At 36.9% G+C, this 20,416-nt stretch overlaps 1 protein-coding gene across 8 annotated transcripts in view; it reads left to right on the forward strand.

Moving 5' to 3' along the window:
- The window catches only part of LOC127803916 (kinesin-like protein KIN-14B), a 116,891-nt gene that overhangs the window by 64,608 nt on the left and 31,867 nt on the right, over window positions 1–20,416 (forward strand). The window contains exons 12-14 of one of the 8 annotated variants that reach the window (XM_052340544.1): window positions 3,144–3,290; window positions 11,537–11,710; window positions 12,440–12,511. The exons of 5 other annotated variants lie outside the window; for them this stretch is intronic. In XM_052340544.1, coding sequence (XP_052196504.1) covers window positions 3,144–3,290; window positions 11,537–11,710; window positions 12,440–12,511 — 393 coding nt within the window. The remainder of the gene's footprint in view (window positions 1–3,143; window positions 3,291–11,536; window positions 11,711–12,439; window positions 12,512–20,416) is intronic. 2 more of the 8 variants (XM_052340540.1, XM_052340545.1) reach the window with 2 other exon arrangements.

Below are 20,416 nucleotides of genomic sequence, written 5' to 3' on the forward strand. Positions count from 1 at the left end.
CCTGTTAATTGCTGTCTTGACCCAAGGGTATGGTAGTAATAGATGTTACATGTATTTCTGTTTAGTTGTACTTTGCTGTAGCAATTTGTACCTTTCAATTGAATTGGTTGGAACAGCCTATAAATAGGCTGTATCACTTAGAGAACTTTATGTTTTGGATGATAATTGAATCTTAGATTTTCCCTCTTAATTCTCTATTCTCTCTCGATCTCCCCTGTCCTCCCTTTCTGTTCGTCATCCCTCCCTTTTTGTTCTAATCTCCCTCCATTTCTGACTCTAAATGCCTCGATCCCTTCCAATTTCCATTACAAACCCTAGGCTAGCCCTAGAAACCTAACAATTTGTTATCAAAGCTTATGCTTCTTGGTTGTGATTCCCACAATTCTGGTAGATAAGTCAAGCGATCTTGGCAGCAATGTAAGGCCAGGTGAATTCCAACGACTCTTGGTGGAATTGATTGAGTAGTGATTTGTGTGATTTTGGTGAACTCAATAGAGTTGACAAATTCAAGAATTCTGGCAATTTCGATTGGTCTTGGCTGTTGAAATCGAAGATCGATCATAATTGAGAAGGAAAGCAGTTATCGGCTCGAAATTGCAAGCGGCTTTTGATTGAGATTCCAAACATTTTTACAGTTGATCAAGGAAAGTGACACAGGTTCAGGAGATTCTGTAACCCTAGGTGGTTGCAGTAGGCTGTGAGTAAGGCGGAATTGGAGGTGGAATTCGGGTGATCGTGATCATTGGCGATTGCTATTCAATCCTCAGGAGAATTGTTCAGAGTCGATCCTAGGCCTTCGAATTGTCCTACTCGTGCGATCTAGCCATGGTTGACGAAACCAATATGAAGCAGATGGAGTCGCAACTGCTGCAGGTGGCTGCTTCTGTGTTGGAATTACAGATCCGTATAGGATCAATGGAAGAGGTGATAGAGAATAAATTTAATGGAGTGATCAGTCAGATGCGCGTGGAAATTGGCAGCCAAATTTGCGAGGAAGTAAGAGGTCTACGCGAGGAAGTTGGGAGCCAAATTCGTGAACAGATGCAGAATTTCATGATGATGTTTGCGAGGCAGAATTAGGTAAGGATATTGCCTGACTTTCCTCCTCCTAGGGAAAGGCATCATCCAACAATATTAGGTGAAATTTGAGGAACTTAAGCCGTTAATGATCAATCTCAACTCCGATTTAAGCGAAGCCTACTTTGTTTCGAGCTTTATCAGTGGCTTGAACGAAGAGCTAAGGCCAACGATCAAAATGTTGCAACCAAGGTCTGCCAAACAGGCTGCGGAAAGTGCAAGACTATAGATGACTGTAGAAGCCATTATGAAGAGGCACCAGCTCCTAACTGAAATTCATTCTACAAACAGTCTGCAGCTGGAAGGAAATCCAAAACTTAGGGCTTATACTAACCCTAATTCAGCCAACTCTCTTTCGGTGGAACAAAAGAGACAAATTTAGCCCAGGCCACTGGTGCAAGAAACAACTATTATATATGGAAGGATTGGAGGATGGAAAGGAAGAAAAAGAGCAAGTCGGGATTGGCTGAAGCAGTGGGCTAGTTGCTGCAAGTTCTTGGGGACAAGAACTCTTTCACGGAGGGGGAAATTGTCATGACCTAAGGGTATAGTAGTAATAGATATTAGATATATTTCTTTTTAGTTGTACTTTACTGTAACAGTTTGTACCTTTCAGTTGAATAGGTTGGAATAGCCTATAAATAGGCTGTATCACTTAGAGAATGTTAATTTTTTGAATGATAATTGAATCTCAGATTTTCCCTCTCAATTCTCTGTTGTCTCTCAATCTCTCGTGTTCTCCCTCAGTTTTGTTCATCATCCCTCCCTTTCTGTTCTAATCTCCCTCCATTTCTGACTCTAAATCCCTCAATCCCTTCCAATTTCCATTACAAACCCTCGGCGAGCCCTAGGAACTAACAATTGGCTCTCCAACCTCCTCCACTGATGTAAAGAGAACAAACGTGAACTTGAGCTTACTCCTTGATCTAACTCTTCTTGGTATATCAATATCCACTATTCTTTTGCATTTTGCAAATGTGCTATTCAATGCTGATTACTAACCTCAGGATGAAGTCAATAAAGACAGAAGAGGCCCTTCTCAACTCCTTATGACCCTTAGAAGAATCTTGAAATCTTCTCTGACCTCCCGGTGACCCGAAGGCCAAACTGTTCAATTGAAAAGTCTGGATAACTTCTCACACTTTCTCAGTGACAATGCCGATCCCCTGAAAACTGTCAATTCCCCCTCCTCCTCCACTCCCTTGGACCACCACTTCTCCCCCTTCTCCCTCGTACTTTCTTTATAGTTATTTTCTGCTTCCTTGCTTTATTGAGGTATTCATCTTGGCTATGTCAAAAATGACTGGTTGATTCTTTATTTCATAGGCATTGCAACACCTTCGAGGCATTTTATTAGAGTGATGCATTCATCTTAAAATAACCAAAATTTTCAGCTAAAGTTTTTAGCAGTTGATAACTTGATAAGTGTAGATTCGTCAAATTCTGGAAATCTTGTCCTCTTTTTTGTTTCATTGGTGGGAGTTGTTTTGATGAGCCTGATGTTTGTGATGCACTTACTAATATGCTAGTTTTAGTTTTAACATTATTATATAAGGTTGTTCCCTGATTTTTGACCTTGTTCAAATATCTAAGATGCTAAGATAGTGGCATGATGACAACACTCTGACTGGTGAAGCTATCTGCTCTGAGATCTGGTTGTGCACAATCCCCTAGAACAATCCCCTAGACCCCAAGGAGGGGGGGGGGGGGGGGGGGGAAGAAACAAAAAGTAAAACAGAGAACTCTCAATTCAGCACTAGCATATCAAACTTATAGACGAGGGGATATTGTTTTGACATGTGTAAGTTGCGGTTAAGTTTTTTAACAAGTAATTACATTTTAGTAGCCCTTCCATTTTGTTTTCATCTGATACCTACCTTTATATCGTCAAATTGTTTAATATTTTTAATTTAGCTTGCCAGATTATTGACAACTTGCATGTGACAGAGCTGCTTTTTGGTCTGAACTTTTCATTCTTATGATTATTTAGATGTTACCTTGCATTTAGTTTTCCCCTTGTTTGGCTAGCATCTTCCTAACTGCTCTCTATTTCTCACTTCATGCAGTCTGAAAACATCATGCTTGCAGAGAAACATAAGATAGAAAAGGATCAAAATGCACAACTGAGAAATCAGGTCGCACAACTGTTGCAGTTGGAACAGGAACAAAAATTGCAGATACAGCAACGTGAATCGACAATTCAAACTCTGCTGGTTGGTCATATTTTGACTTTAATTTTCTCTGCTATTATATTTAGATCTTAATGCATTTGTGTTGAAATTTTTATCTATCATGTCTTTTTTTTTTTCCCTCAATTGTTAGTCTTTCATGCATCTTTTTGTCTTTATTTTTTATCATTCAATTGTTGTATGTCCAAGTCCAACATCTAATAAGGTATGCCCTTAATGGTTCTTGAAACAATGAGATAGAATCGTGCCATTATTCTTGGTGATAAGAACTTGCCCTGTGAATTTATTGATAAGAAATGTACCCAAATGAGAAAAGTCAATTCTGGAAGTATTAGAAAGTGAAGCTTATGTATGTTTAGCATGCTAACAAAGAACAAATAATTTTATTGATAGAGCAACGGAAGATGAAAATTTATAGATGCCATCTGAGGCTACAGCAGCTTACTTGATGTAGAAATAGGTTAAGCATTTGTTATATCTAGGGTTGCTGGAACTAATTTCTTGGATAGAAATTCTACCACACTTACTCTCACACACTCACGGATTTATCTAAGGAACAGATTTAATAGAATCAACAGAAAATAAAATAGAAAACAGAATTAAACCAAACAAGAAACACAAACCACACATCCACAAGAACATCAAGATTATCTTGGTTCATGCCATGTGAATGACATCCAGCCTCTAAGATCCTCCTGAGAGCAGTCTTTATTTCCAGAAAACGATCAGTACAGTAGCGGCCCTTCTCTCCCTTCTATTCCCGAGCGCCCCAATTGTTTTCCCCCAAGATTACAAAGCTAACAGCCCTAGCCTTTCTCTCAGAAACAATCAGCACTCGTTACAAACAGAAAAAATGAGAACTCTCTCTCCATTTGCTACCCCTTGCTTTCTATTTATAATAGTGGGTGGATGTCCCAATGAATATTATAGATATTTACAGTTTAACCCCCAAACTATAACTAATTACAATTTAGGTTACAACTTCTATCTAAAATCTTCAAAAGGAACTCTAGCAAACTGACATCATTCATTGCTATTGCCATCATCTTCTTCTTATACCATATACTCGAGACAACCTTTAACAGCATTCAAGGATAAAAATGATAGGCTTCTTTCACTCACTGGATCTGCTATTCCATTTCCATAACTATGCTTCTGTTAATGTGTATGTTTATGTTCATGTGAATAATTAATCATACTTATTCTTAATTGATGGGGATTAGTTCCTCACAAGACTAGCACATTAGTCTGAGGTGATTCAGCACCTTATTATGTAGATGTTATTAAGCAATTTAGCCTTCATTAACCCATAGTAGATTTCATCAAGCATTTTAAGTAAGCTCTCACTGGTCACCTAGTGTCCTTAAGCAAACACAGAATTAAAATAGTTTTTTCCTACTCTCATGCTTGATGCTTGCTTCAACATGGATCATATTATAATCGTAAACACTATCCACATGAGCATATTGTAACTGAAGCTACATCAGGAAATAACATTTAGGGGTTGCAAGCTTGGAATCATAGTTATCAAATTGAATTGGACAGTAGTTGGTGAAGGTATTGATTCACAATTTATTAGTTTACTTGGTGGTTTAGCTGTTGGTATAAGAGTATATATGTTTCACTTGTTTTTGAACAAACTTAGAGAATTTAGGAATAACAAACTCTAAGTAATAGGGGTGAATGATACAAATTATTTCACACGCATAACTTGGTTACATGATACCTTTAAATACAGAAAATTAACTATCATCTATCGTTAAAATCTAGGAGTTTAAAATACAAAAAACAACAACAGATAAGAAGAGAAATTTTCTCCTAATTTTTTTCCTAATTCTTAGGAAAGTTGTAGCCTTTATCCTCTTTTGATTCAACCTGATCTTCTTCCTCTTATTTCGGATCAACCTGATCTTCTTCCCTAATATTTCGGATTTATCCTCTTTCCACCGAGGTTTCTTCATCAACACTCCCCCTCAAGCTGGTGAATAGATGTCTTCTATTCCTAGCTTGTCTCTAATCAGCTCAAAACCTTGTTTGTGCATTTCCTTGGTGAGAATATTAGCTTCTTGTAGACCTGTAGGGATATACACCAGATTTATACCACCATCTTCAATCTCTTGCTTAATGAAATGTCTATCAATTCTCACATGCTTTATCCGGTCATGTTGGACTGGATTGTTTACTACACTTATGGCGGACTTGCTATCACAATATAGCCTCGTAGGGTTGGAATTTGGTACCTTTAAGTCTTCCATAAACTTCCCTAGCCATATTACTTCACAAATACCTTGAGCTATGGCTCGGTATTCTGTCTCAGCACTGCTTCTAGCTACCACACTTTGTTTCTTGCTCTTCCATGTCACAAGGTTACCCCACACTTTAGTACAATACCTAGAGGTGGATTTACTGTCTTCTAAGGAACTTGCCCAATCAGCATCCACAAACCCTTGAATTCCTCGATCTTTATTCTTCCTGAATAAAATATCCTTACCAGGAATTTCTTTAAGGTATCTTAGGATATGGTAAGTAGCATTAAGATGTTTGCTAGTGGGTGAATGGATAAATTGACTCACTACACTCATTGCATATGTGATATTAGGTTGTGTAAAAGATAAATAAATCAACCTTCTTACTAACCTTTGATATCTACCTTTATATCCCTATCACACTATCTGTAGTCAGACAATTCATTCAAGGATCTGGCCATATGGTCCGAGGCTCTGGTATCCACAATTCAATCATGGGAAATTCTATTCACAGTGAGAGTTTTACTCTTCGCAGCCTTTTCCCGCCAAAATTTTTCATCATTTTTCAAAAATCCTATTTTACCCTTCAGTCACCCGCACCATATCATCTTCCTTCCCTTTTTACTCTGCACAGTCACTCCATCTCTCTTTCTCTCTCATTATACCCATTTCTTTCTCTCACACCCATCTCTCCATCTCTCTCCCAATGATCGCACACACAAATATGTATATATATATACAAACACACACACACACAGATAATTTATTATAATAAAATAAAATTAAAAAAATACAAATAAATAAATTAATTTTAAATATCTGTATTTTAAATAATTATAAATTAACTAATCATAATTTTTTTAACTAATTTTAAATTTTAAATTATCGTGAGTTAAATTTTTGGTACTCAAAAAAATTTAAAATTAGTTAATTTATCTTATTAAATTACTTAAAGATACATATACTTAAAATTAGTTATTCAATAAACTAATTTAATAAGATATATATCTTTAAAAATTAGTTGAATTTATTTAAAGATATATGTATCTTTTTAAAATAATTTATTAAATAAATTCAACTAATTTATTTTTAAAAAGAATTAACTAATTTAATTTATTTAAAGATAGATGTATCTTTTTAAAAGAATTAACTAATTTATTTATTAAATAAATTCAACTAATAAGATATATGTATTTTTAAAAAGAATTTATTTATTTATATTTTTTATTTTTTTATAATAAAAAATTAATTAAAATAAAAAAAAACCTTCCCCAAAAGCCAGCTTTCGGGAAACGCTGGTTCCCCGAAAGCTAGCTTTCGAGAAACGCTTTGATATTCAAAAAAAATTTAAAATTAGTTAATTCTTTTTAAAAATTTAAAAGAATTAACTAATTTATTTATTAAATAAATTCAACTAATAAGATATATGTATCTTTTTAAAAAGAATTTATTTATTTGTATTTTTTTATTTTTTTATAATAAAAAAATAATTAAAATAAAAAAAAAAACTTCCCCAAAAATCAGCTTTCGGGGAACCCAACGTTCCCCGAAAGCTGGGTTCGGGAACGCCCTCGAAAGCCCTCGCATTCCCCAACCTCCAGAGGTTGGGGAAAGCTAGGTTCCCCGAAAGCTGTTGGTCGGAGAAGTGTTCCATGGCTGCGACCATGCGTATGTATATATATATATATCTATATAGGTGTGTGTGAGAGTGTGTATATTTACATTGTGTGTGTGTGTTTCTATTCACAGCGATAAAATTGCTTTCCACAGCCGCCCGCCCGCCGCCCCCCCCAAAAAAATTACTAACATTTTCTAATTTACTAACAATTTTTAATGTATCTTTCAACGCTGGGTTCCCCGAAAGTGGTGCGCTTTGGGCGTTCCGACCCCCAGCTCTCTTTGGGAACGTTGGGTTCCTCGAAAGCTGGCTTTCGGGGCCGTTCCCGACCCCCAGCTTTCGGGGAAGTTTTATTTATTTTAATTAATTTTTTTATTATAATAAAATAAAATAAAAAATAAATAAATTCAAATAAATAAATTCTTTTTAAAAAGATACATATATCTTATTAGTTGAATTTATTTAATAAATAAATTAGTTAATTCTTTTAAAAAGATACATCCGTCTTTAAATAAATTAAATTAGTTAATTTTTTTAAAAATAAATTAGTTGAATTTATTTAATAAATTATTTTTAAAAAGATACATATATCTTTAAATAAATTCAATTAATTTTTAAAGATATATATCTTATTAAATTAGTTGATTGAATAACTAATTTTAAGTATATGTATTTTTAAGTAATTTAATAAGATAAATGAACTAATTTAAAATTTTTTTTGAATATTAAAACGTTCCCCGAAAGCCAGCTTTTGGGAATCCAGCATTTCCCGAAAGCTGGTTTTTGGGGAAGGTTTTTTTTTTTTTTTTAATTAATTTTTTTATTATATTAAAAAAAATAAAAAATAAAAAAAATAAATTCTTTTTAAAAAAAAGATTATATATCTTATTAGTTGAATTTATTTAATAAATAAATTAGTTAATTCTTTTAAAAAGATACATCTATCTTTAAATAAATTAAATTAGTTAATTCTTTTTAAAAATAAATTAGTTGAATTTATTTAATAAATTATTTTAAGAAGATACATATATCTTAAATAAATTCAACTAATTTTTAAAGATATATATCTTATTAAATTAGTTTATTGAATAACTAATTTTAAGTATATGTATCTTTAAGTAATTTAATAAGATAAATTAACTAATTTTAAATTTTTTTGAGTATTAAAAATTTAACTCACGATAATTTAAAATTTAAAATTAGTTAAAAAAGTTTATGATTAGTTAATTTATAATTATTTAAAATACAGATATTTAAAATTAATTAATTTATTTGTATTTTTTTAATTTTATTTTATTATAATAAATTATTTTGTGTGTGTGGTGTGTTTGTATATATATATACATATTTGTGTGTGCGCTCATTGGAGAGAGAGAGATGGAGAGATGGGTGTGAGAGAGAAAGAAATGGGTATAATGAGAGAGAGAAGAGAGATGGAGTGACTGTGCAGAGTAAAAAGGGAAGGAAGATGATATGGTGCGGGTGACTGAAGGGTAAAATAGAATTTTTGAAAAATGATAAAAAAATTTTGGCAGGGAAAGGCTGCGGAGAGTAAAACCCTCGCTGTGAATAGAATTTCCCTTCAATCATTCATATTCAGCAATTTAGAGAGGTAGCACTTATGAAAATGACCTTGTTTCTCAAGGGAGGCTGTTGGATTAGGTATGTTCACAGAATCTGATGGTTTTGTAACCCTTGTTTGGTTCAAAAACTATTGCAAAAATTCCAGTTGATCTGGAGTTAAAGTAAAATTTGCAACTTTACCTTCTTCAGCATCCACAGCATAGGATGTTTGTTGCTTCTTCTAACCTTTCCCTTTCCAATTTGCTGGCTTCCCATGTATTTTCCAGCAAGTTTCTTTGGTATGGTAGAGCTTGTGGCAATGATCACACCATTGCTTTTCTTTATGAGATTCTCTCTGAGTTGGTGCTGTTCTTGGTTTAGAAACAAGGGCTGATACACTTTGGTTATTAATCACTGGTAATGCGTGAAGCATTACCTTCTTCCGGTTTTCTTCCCTCCGAACTTCAGTAAAAGCTTCCCTGATAGATGGAAAAGGTTTTGTTTCTAATAGCCTTCCTCTAACTTCATCTAAGTCAAAATTCAGCCCATGTAGGAAGTTAAACACCTTTTCTTTCTCTACCATTTTAGAATACTTCACCCCATCCTTTGTATACTCCCAACTGATGTCATAAAACAAATTCATCTCTTGCCATAATTCAGATAACATATTGTAGTAATCAGTTACCAAATGATTTCCTTGGTGAGTAGTTCTTATGGCCGATCGAACCTCAAAGCAATGTGCTGTATTTTTTATGTTTGAGTAAAGGCTTTGAACTGCCTCCCATACTTCTTTTGTCTGTTTTGCAGAACAGATAGGTCCTTCCTATCTTTGGCTCCATGGAATTGATGAGCCAAGCCATTACTATGGAGTTTTCAGCATCCCATGCTTCATAGGTTGCAGCTTCAGGATCTGGTTTTGGAATCCCCCCAGTTAGATATCCCACTTTCCCTTTGCCTTTCATAACCAACAAGACAGATTTGGACCACTCCTGAAAATTGGTCCCATTGTGCTTATGTTGGTGATTTGAAGGGTGTGGTGATCTAGAGTAATAGGGGCAGCAGTTGGAAGTAAACATCGAGAGGTTGTAGGGAAAATAGTTGAGGCTTCACTAGTTGGCGAGGAACTAGCCATCTTGAACAGTTTGTATGCAGTTTACTGGATCGGTAGCTCTGACACCATGAACAAACTTAGAGAATTTAGGAATAACAAACTCTAAGTAATAGGGGTGAATGATACAAACTATTTCACACGCATAACTGGGTTACAGGATACCTTTAAATACAGAAAATTAACTATCATCTATCTCTAAAATCTAGGAGTTTAAAATACAAAAAACAACAGATAAGGGCAGGCATGTTTTTCAGATTTATCCTCTTTCCACCTAGATTTCTTCCTCAACAGTTTTAATTGCTTAATAACTTGTGGCAAAACATATTAATTATGCAAGTGTTCGTAAAAGGGCAGGCATGCTTTTTAAGCAACAGGAGAATGTAGGTTCAAAGTCTCATTATGCTCCCTGCTTGGAATTTTATTTCTTTTTTAATATTATTTTTTATAAATAAGAGATAAATAAAAAGGAACTGCAATAAAGTGGGTGATCCTTTATAAACTGACAAGCTCACCAGATAAACTTCTTGGAAAATTATACTTCTTACACTTCAGAATGTCTAACACGGTTCACATTGGAAAGTTGAAGATGGTAAAGCCTAGTGTATTGATGGTCCAGTCTGAAGGTGTAAACAGGGTGTTTGTTGATTGTGGTTGAGCAAGCAGTTGGTCTGATTCTGGTAATCTATGGTTGCCAATTCCAGTTGGACCAGCCAGTTGAAGTAGTTCACCAATAATGTATGGAGCATGGCCACTTATAACTATAACATGCATGAATAGCATGCGTGATGTGCATCATGTGAGTAGGGTATTATAATGCCACCTTTTTAATTTGGGCTCCTTTATTGGGGGATGATTTTAGTTTGCTGTCCTTCTCTACTCTCCTGGAAGAGTGGTAGGTTTTTTGAGTGGTTCGTATAAGTTCAGCATTCAGCCAGAAAGTAGTAGGCCTTTGAATCTAATAATAATGTTCTCGATATAATTAATCTTGATTAACCTTTCCAGGAAGGCAGCCTTATAAATTTGCATGCTATCCATGTTTTGTTTGTTGATATGATAGTAGTTGTCTCGTACCATTAACTTATTTTCAAAGAATATTCTATTCTTTGCCCAAGTTGTTTTTTTACATTAACCTATTGGACTATGTATTTTCCGTAAGTTATGAAACTTACAGTATGTCTTCTGTGTGGTTGATTACTATTGTTGTTGTCAGAGGCGGAGCTTTGTTTGGAACTTTTAAACATTTTTCATTTAACACCCCCCCCCCCCCCCCCCCCCCCCCCCCCCCCACCCAAAACTATCTTTCAAGATTTTTTCATTTACTTCCCTACCTTTCAAGACTTTTTCATACCCCCCTCCCCCTGACATTTTCATACGCCCCCCGGGGGGGGGGGGGGTATATTTCAAGATTTTTTATATACACTATGGTTTTTTCGTGTGATATTTTGAATTATGTACAGTTTTTTGTAAGGATGACCCCCTATATCTTATACCAAGTAAAAAAAAATACGTAGTATAGTTTTTTAAAAACAAAAGGTTCTTGTATTTCCTATTTTATTTTTACCTTAAACATTATATGTCGATTGAGCCTGTGCTAATATATCTTAATGCATGTAATTATGCTTATGCATTAACACTTTGGCACCATGACAAGATCTGTCAAGCTCCAGCCTTGGTTTATTGTGATAATTATTTTGTCTTAATTTTAATTATTTTTGTACCTTACCTTTTGTAGGCCAAACTAAAAGGTTTTGAGACACAATTGAATGAGGCTCTTCGTGCCAGGGAGGTTAGCTCAGACTCATCTGTGGCTCAATCAATTTCTAAAACAAGCAACGATGGGATGGATTCTATTGCAGTTACCAAGAAACTAGAAGAAGAACTATTAAAACGTGATGCACTTATTGAGGTCCATTACTCTTAATCCTCCATGTCTGTAGACATTGCTATTTTAGTTGTCATTCACAAAATTTTAATAACCTTGCTGCGGGATAGAAAATGTTTAAGGTTCAATTTTAGATGATTTATGCTTACTGTAATCCTTATTTGGCAAACCATGATATAGACACTGTATATTTTTTTAGTTCTATTGTCCCTTTGTAGCTTACTGAACTTGGAGATTAAGCTGCTGATTTTCTTGCACTCTGATGTGCTAGCTAGTAAAACTATAATCTGTCTTTAACAAAGAAAAAAATTATTATCTTTACTTGGTGTCAGCCATAAGCAATCTGTTCCTATTTGATACAAGGAATATCTTGTTATGGATGTGGAACTTGATTTACCTGGCAGTTGAGTGCTGGCTGCTGCAAGCTTAAGTGTATTTGGTCAAATGTGTGTAAATATAAGATTTCACAGTGGTATTTGTATAGGTTCCATGTTAAAGGGCTAGACCACAAGTTGTGGTATAGGCATTTTGAAAATAAATAAATGAATGAATAGTTGCCTCAATGCTACTGATATTGATCCATGTTCTCAGCAGTGTACTTTAAGATGCGCATTTCATAAGTATATATATGTTTTTTATTCCATTGTTGGATTTTAGTTTGAGCTAATTATCACTTGCCAACTAATTGTGTATTTATTTTTGAACATAAAACATTTTTTGCATACTCTTGTGTTTTTCCTTTTTTTTTTCCAGAGGTTGCATGAGGAAAATGAGAAATTGTTCGATAGATTGACAGAGAAAGCAAAGTCCGTTGCATTACCCCAGGTTGTTTTTGGTTTTATTTTATTTTTAATGTCCTGAAGATTGTGCTATTATATTGTTATGACATACATATTCCACGTTAAGGAGATTTTCAAAGTATATGTTGTCTTTTTGATTGGATTCATTACTTTCCTGAACAGGTATTATTTATCTACTGTTAAGTCTTTTAGAGTGCTTTTGATTATGGAAATATTGATTTAATTGACAGTCTAATATTTCACAAATATTTAAATAGTCCCCTAGATAAATGTTTTCCCGGTTAAGATTCAGGTTGAGGTCAAATTTTTTGGTGGATTACACCAGCCAAAATCAGTTTTTGTTGTCATTTTTTTCCATGTATATTGACCAAATAAACAGGTAGTCATGCTGCATTTCATTCTGAATTAGCCACTATCTCGTCTGATGTTTTTTTGAGGAAAAGTGTATGGGTTGGTTCACAATATCAACTATGTGATGGAAAACAACCATATCAATTATTTTCATTTACTGTCATCTTATAAACTTTTCCACATGAGCATGGGGTTGAAATTTATCGCATCATTCCCTTGCTAGAGGGGTGTGTCGGGAAGGGCATTTGGAATAAATTTTTCCATGTTGGTCTTTTGCATGGATTTGTATTGTTAATGTGATTTTTAGAAGTTAATTGACATTTTGAATGCCATACCACCAACCCTAACTTAGTTAGGATAAGGTGCAATTGATGATGATGATGATGTTAGAAACCATAATCATCATCACAATCCTTATTTCGATAAGGTGGGGTTGGCTATGTGAATTTTGGGTTTCAGTCTTCATTTATAATTCATGTTAAATGATTCAAGGATTTTTATGCTAACTATTAGCTACCTAAAACAACCTTCCTTCAAAGTTCAAAGAAATAAAAAACATTTTGTATTTTAATATATTAAATAAGTAATAAACTGGTTTTCACTCTTTGTACATTAGGTGCAAACACGAAGTCTGAATGTTTATTTCATAAACCTTTGTCTGTAAACAATTCGACAACTTTATATTGATTCCCAAAGGAAAAGATAAGGAAGTTTGGCTAGAATCTCAAAGAGATTTGGCAGTCAAGCCATCCTTAGTTTAGAAGCTAATCTCATCTTTAGTTTTTCAGAAATTGCTAAATCAGTTTTAGGATACTTTCCTATTCTTGTATGGTCAATCTTTCCTAGTTTTAGCCATTGTAATCTTTCCTATGTTGTAATTCTTGAACCCTATAAATAGGGCTGTATTTTTTGTGTAAATATATGAGAAAAACATTATATTCTTACACTTGATGATTCAAAATTCTTGGAATCAAAAAGATAAAGAGGAAAGATTAAAAAGGGTGTCTATAATGCACGAGGCTAACTGCTTTGCTAGGATTGGGGGGATTGGGGGAAGGTCGTAGTTGTATGCAATCATCCTTTTGCTTTTTTGTTTTTTGGAAAGAGTATTTTCACAACTCAATATGTTCCACAATCCAATTATTTTCTTTTTTCAAGGAATGTGGAATAATGATGAGTTATAAGATGATGACAGAAGATGAAAATGATAAATGTCAGAAAAGGAAGAAGGAGAGAGAGTGATGAAGAGAAGTCCTATGAGGTTTAGTTAGTGAAATAGAAAAACCGAAATTGAGAGTGATGTATATGCTACTATTTTCATGATGTAATGGCTAACGATGCATATCACTCATGTCACATATCCAAGTGTCCTACAGGTGTTCAGTCTTACTATTAGACCAAAATTAGAGGCTAAGTTAGTGCAAATTTAATAACTCTATATTTTTCAGAAAATGACCTTAGAATTACCCATGCTTCTTGGTCGAGCTTGTCATGTAATTCAAAAGATTTTTACAGATGGTGATCTGTGGAAACATTGACTATTCCTGTTCTGGTGTTGTATGTTTGTGGCTGAAGAGATGGTAGATATCTCCAATTTATCATCGAGAGGAAAGTGATATCTAGAGTTTAATGCTTGCCATTTAGTGTTTCTTTAGCATTTGTCCATTCCATGGTTTCATTGCCTTCTTTTTTTTTTTTTTGATCAAAGGTAAATGTATAAAGATCAAAAGAACTGTACAAGTACACTGGGCATACCTAGGAAAACAATCAGTGACCTATAGAGAGGGCCTCAAACTGAATCAAAACATGAGGATACAAAGTAAAAGTGACCCTGTATACTTGTGTTTTGATCCTACGGATGACAGAATCAATACAAGGCATATTGTCTTCAAAAATCTTCCTATTCCTTGTGTTCCAAAGGTAGTAAACAGTGCAGGCAAGAGCAATCCTCTTGACCTTGGCTTGCCACGATGATCCTCGAGCTTCTTTCTTTAACCATTTTAAAGCACTTGGAATAGTGCTCATGAGCCTCGATAGTCCCAACCATTCACGGATGCTGCCCCAAACTGATTTGCTGAAAGGGCATTGAAAGAATAGGTGACTGTTGGTCTCCACATCAGTCCCACATAGTGCACAATTTCTGTCAATATCAAGATAAAGCAGCCTGTCTCTCGTAAGAAGCTTTGCTTTGGCAGCCAGCCAAAGGGTGAAAGCATGCTTAGGCACCACACTCGGGTGCCATACATCAGATGCCTAGACCCTCAAAGGGCCTTTGTCACGAAAGAAATTATAAGCGGCCGAGATGAAGAAGTGACCATTGTTGACCCAGCTATCTAAGCGAGCTATGGCAGCATCATTAGACCCAGCTTCTAGCAGAATTTTGTCCCTTATCCAGCGTAGCTTCTTAAGAAGAGAGGAGTCATCACTTCTGCTAGACCATGCCCACACGGACTGTCCCTTGAGATATTCATGAGATACCCATTTGACCCAAAGAGAATCCTTCTTTTGATGGATGTCCCACAGAGATCTGGCAAGAAGGGCAAGGTTCCAAACTTTAATATCTTTGAAACCGAGACCACCTTCTTTTTTAGGCAAACAGATGTCTTTCCAAGGCACAAGAGGGTGCTTGGAGTTCCAAAGGAATTCACGGCATAAACGGATGATGCGAACAATAACCGCTGAAGGAATAGGCAGGATGGAGAGCCAAAAACTCTCTACACCTTGAAGCACAGCACAAATTAATTCTGCCCTGCCAGCGTAAGATAGAGAGGCGGAAGACCATGCACTGGTGAAGGCTGCCATTTTGTCCACAAACGGGGCATAATGTGAGACTTTGAGCTTTTCAGCCGCAAAGGGATACCAAGATATCTAAATGGCATGGACCCATTGGGAAAACCAGTTAGGCTTCGAATATCTTCAAGATCGGGACCCGCTATGCCAGCAGTGTATAGGCTGGATTTAAGGGCATTTGCTGAGAGGCCTGAAACAGCCCCAAATCCATTGAGGCAGTCCATGAGAATTTTTATAGAAATGGGGTCACCCCTTGCCATAAGAAGCAGGTCATCCGCAAAAGCTAGATGCGTGATCCTCTGATCACCACACTTGGGATGGAAATTGAATTCTGAATTATTGGTTGCCACTTTGATGCACTGGAAAAATACTCAAGGCAGCAAACGAATATGAAGGGGGACAGAGGATCTCCTTGGCGAAGCCCTTTTCTCCCTTGGAAAAACCCGTGCAAGCTGCCATTAATCATAAGGGAAAAAGAGGTGGTTGAGACGCACTGCATGATCCACCCAATAAATTGCTGGGGAAAACCCAAACCGGATAGAGCAGCCTCGATGAAGACCCAACTGACGGAATCAAATGCTTTGCGAAGATCAACTTTGATCATGCAACGCGGAGAGATCCGCTTCCTGTTATATTTCCTGAGAAGCTCTTGGGCAAGATGAATGTTCTCAACCATTGTTGTTAAAATCCCGATTTTACGCGTACGATTTTACGATTTTACGATTCGAAGACCCAAACGATTCAAATCCCATGTAAAATCTAATCTGGGATAAAATCCTATAAAATCTCGATTTTATATGTACGATTTTACGATTTTACGTTTTAAAGATTCCCAAACGATTTTACGGTTCAAAGACCTCCATTGATTTAAGTTGTAATTTATAGGATGCTTCCAATATCTCAATGTCACATAGCATCTGACATGGAACTTATGCAATGAATTGTTATATTTTGCCTTTAAATTGGAACTTGATTTAATATTGATTGCATAAGTTCCAATATCACATAGCATCTAACATTAATTGCATAAGTTCCAATTTACTTGATTTAAATTATAATTTTTACTTGATTTAACATTGATTGCATAAGTAAATCAAGACAAACAAGCAATTAATTAATGGACCACCCAACTCCAAATCGGGATATTACTTGATTTAATCAATGTTAAATCAAGAAAAAATTGCAATCTAAATCTAATGGAAGACGTTGGAAGCATACTCTAAAGAATTTTAAGCTATATTTTACCTCTAAATTACCTATATTTTATCTCTAAGTTGCCTTACCAACTGCTAGTTTTTGAGCTATATTTTAAAAGTATCATCTTTTGAATTATAATAAGGAATAATTAGGTTATTAAATGATATTAATTTATTTTCTACAAAATTATGTTATTATACACATATATTTACAAAAATTAAAGGGTATTTTTAATTATCTCTAAAATCTTACGATTTTACGATTCGATTTTACGATACGATTTTATAGACCCTTTGTCGATCCCTTAAAATCCGATTTTAACAACCTTGTTCTCAACCAAGCCCCTCCCCTCAATAAAAGCAGCCTGAGCACGATCAATGATGGAGTTCATAACAGGGGCCATTCTCGCTGCTAAGATCTTGGAAATGACCTTGTAGGTGACATTGCAGCATGATATAGGCCTGAAATCTCCCACTGAAGGAGAATGGGAAGACTTCGGAATGAGCACGATAGTAGTGTGGTTGATCTGTTTAAGAAGGGAGGTGGCATTGAAGAATTCCAAGATTGCTTCGGAGAAATCCACTCCAATCGTGGGCCAAGCTTTCTTGAAGAAGCAAGAAGAAAAGCCATCTGGCCCAGGAGATTTACCATCACCGATGTCAAAAAGCGCCTCTTTAATTTCAACCATAGAGATGGGCCTGGCAAGGGGCATCAGCCTGATCAGAAGATACTCTTGGACCCGCATCAAAAACACTGAAATCAACCGGCTGGCAGCTGCTGGAAACACCGAGCAAATTTTGATAATAAGAAAGGAACTCATTGGCCACTTGCTGCTGAGAAGAGGAAATTGAGCCATCATCCCTGGTGATCGATGCAATATAATTTCTCTTGGCATTCCGCTTGACAAGGGCGTGAAAGAATTTGGTGCATTTGTTGCTGTTCATGATGTACTTGCATTTAGCAAGCTGACCAAGGAATTGCCTCTCAGCATTTTTAAGGAAGCTGGTTGATTTTCGTAACTCAGCCACCTTATTTTGGAGCTCATGGTTGGCAGGGTCATCATGCAGGGCAAGCTGAGCAACTTTAAGATCACAAGAAGCCTTATCAGCTCTGGCTGAAATATGGGTGTAATGAGCAGAGTTGAGCTGCTTTAAAGGCTCCTTAAGGCTGCGAAGCTTCTTACAAAAAATGAACTGTTTGGACCCAAAAAAACTGATGCGACCAATGATGGCTGACCAGGGCTTGAAAATCATCGTGATCAGCCCACATATTGAAGAAACGGAACGGCCTGTTGGAAGGTCTAGAAGGATGGAAAAGAGTGACCAGGCAAGGGGAATGGTCAGATAAGAATCCTGACGGGAGAAAATTTGCACAGCCTTGGAGACCCTCGGAAATCCAGCAATTATTCACCATGGCTCTGTCAAGCTTACTCCACACCGAGTTGTTTGACCAAGTATAGCGACAACCAAGGGACTGCAAGTCAGAAAGCCTTGAAGAAACACAACATTCTACAAAGTCCTTGACTTCATAGGGGGTAATCTCTGAGCCATTACATCTGTCCCCGATGCTTAAAGCGTTATTAAAATCACCCAAGACCAACCAAGGGGAGGAACAAAAAGCCCCAAAGTCCCTAAGATTGCTCCATAATGGCCTCCTGTCGACAATAGAATGCATGGCATATACAAAGCTAATAGAAAAGGAAATAAGGGAAACCTTACAGATAGCTTTGCAATGGATAACTTGCGGAGAGATATCAATAGGCTCAAGAGCCACCTTCGACGAGTCCCATAGAATAAGAATGCGACCGGCTTGATGGGAGTGAAAATTATTCAACTCACTCAACCCTTGAAACCTGGTTGCCATGATCCTTTGAAGCTTTTCAGAATTCAGCTTACACTCTAAAATTCCCATAACAGCAATGTTATAACGATTCATGAGGTCCCTGACCCGGAATGCTTAAGAGGCATATTAAATCCTCTTATATTCCAACTGGCACAGATCATGAAGACTTTCGGAGGGTCGGACCCCTCTTGACACTTTTCTTCAGGCTGGGGGCCTTAGCCTTAGCAGAGGGACCCACTGATGCGGGCAAGGGACTCTGCACTTCTGCCATGGTTGCCTCAGCGGATGATCCTCTTGGACCTGCCTTAGCCTACTACTTCTCTTCCTGTAAGTCACCATGGTGAATGGGCCCCCCGTGTCACTGTCCTCAATGTGCACCAACTGGGAAGAAGGAAGGACAATGGCTTGCTCCACATGAGGGACTGATTGAGGCGGAACAGCAGAAGTGGAGGCAAAAATCACCTCCTGTTGGGACCCTGCCATTTGAACTGAGACCTTGCCCGCTTGGGAAGGATCAGAGATTTCCTTTCCTTTTGGGGAGGGATTGCTCTTATTCTTCTTCTTGGGGGTCTTCGATTTGGCAGCTTTCTTCTTTGTAGGATCAGGCTGACCCTTATCCGGCACTAAGGCATCAGCACTGACTTCGACGCATATATGTTCCTGCTCCTTTAATGGAGGATCCTTTTGCTGCATAGGATCTGAGATCTTATCACCCATCACAGGAACCAGCTCAGGGCTTTGGACAGGCCCCTCGGATGGAACCGATTTTTGCTTACTGGCCTTACAACTTTGACGGGTGTGACCAAAAAGCATACAAAGAGGACAGAATTGTGGCTCGTACTCGTAAACAACACGCTGATGACGAAGCTTACCACACGGCATCTTAAATGTGACCTCACGGACCAGGTCTTTAGACACATCAATCTCCACAAGAGCCCGAGCAAATGAAAGCCTCTCTTTAGTTGCTGTGTTTCTGTCGCTCGCAATAGGAACACCCAATCTTGATGCAATCCTACCAAGCAATGTTGGATTCCAGAAGTCAATAGGAAGGCCCGGAAATCTGACCCATAGAGGCAGATGGACATCCAGAGATTCATCAAAATCAAAACATTTGGGCATGACCTTTAGGAACAAGGGACGTCCAAATGCAAAGTACGGCCCTCCCCTGAGCACAAGGTCCTTTGATTCAGCATCCCCAAACTTGAAAACCAGCCATCCACTTGAATGGGGGAAATATTGGTATGGGATTTTCCACGAGCTGCATAGTTTCAGTAAGGCTTGTTTCCCTGGGAATTTCCCAGCAAAGTAGCCCACCAAACAATGTCCCAGAGCTTTCTCAACATTATCTACCTCCATCGGATCAATAACGAGCATCTCGCCACTGTTCTCAAATTTTGGTAGAGCGAAACCATGAACTTGTTGCTTCTTGGAGTTCTTAAATAGTCCCACCCATGGGCCTGAAGCTTTGGGAGCAGAAGGAACAGATGGACTATTCTCGCTGGGCCCTTCCACCTTGTTGACCGAGACAGTATCCTCATCCCCCAAGGTGCATGACTTGGTAGTGGATGATTCGGGTCCCTCATTATCTGGCATAGCTGAAGCACTTGTTGATAAAGCATCGCCATTAATACATGTTTCGACAGCTGGATCTGTCAAACCCGTTGGTGGAGCATCTTTACTGGCCATGAAGGATGACCGCAGAAAATAACAGCCACCTAGATGTCCAAAGACCCACAGTGGTCTGACATGG

The sequence above is a fragment of the Diospyros lotus genome, chromosome 6 (assembly GCF_014633365.1).
Source record: "Diospyros lotus cultivar Yz01 chromosome 6, ASM1463336v1, whole genome shotgun sequence".
Lineage (NCBI taxonomy): Eukaryota > Viridiplantae > Streptophyta > Magnoliopsida > Ericales > Ebenaceae > Diospyros > Diospyros lotus.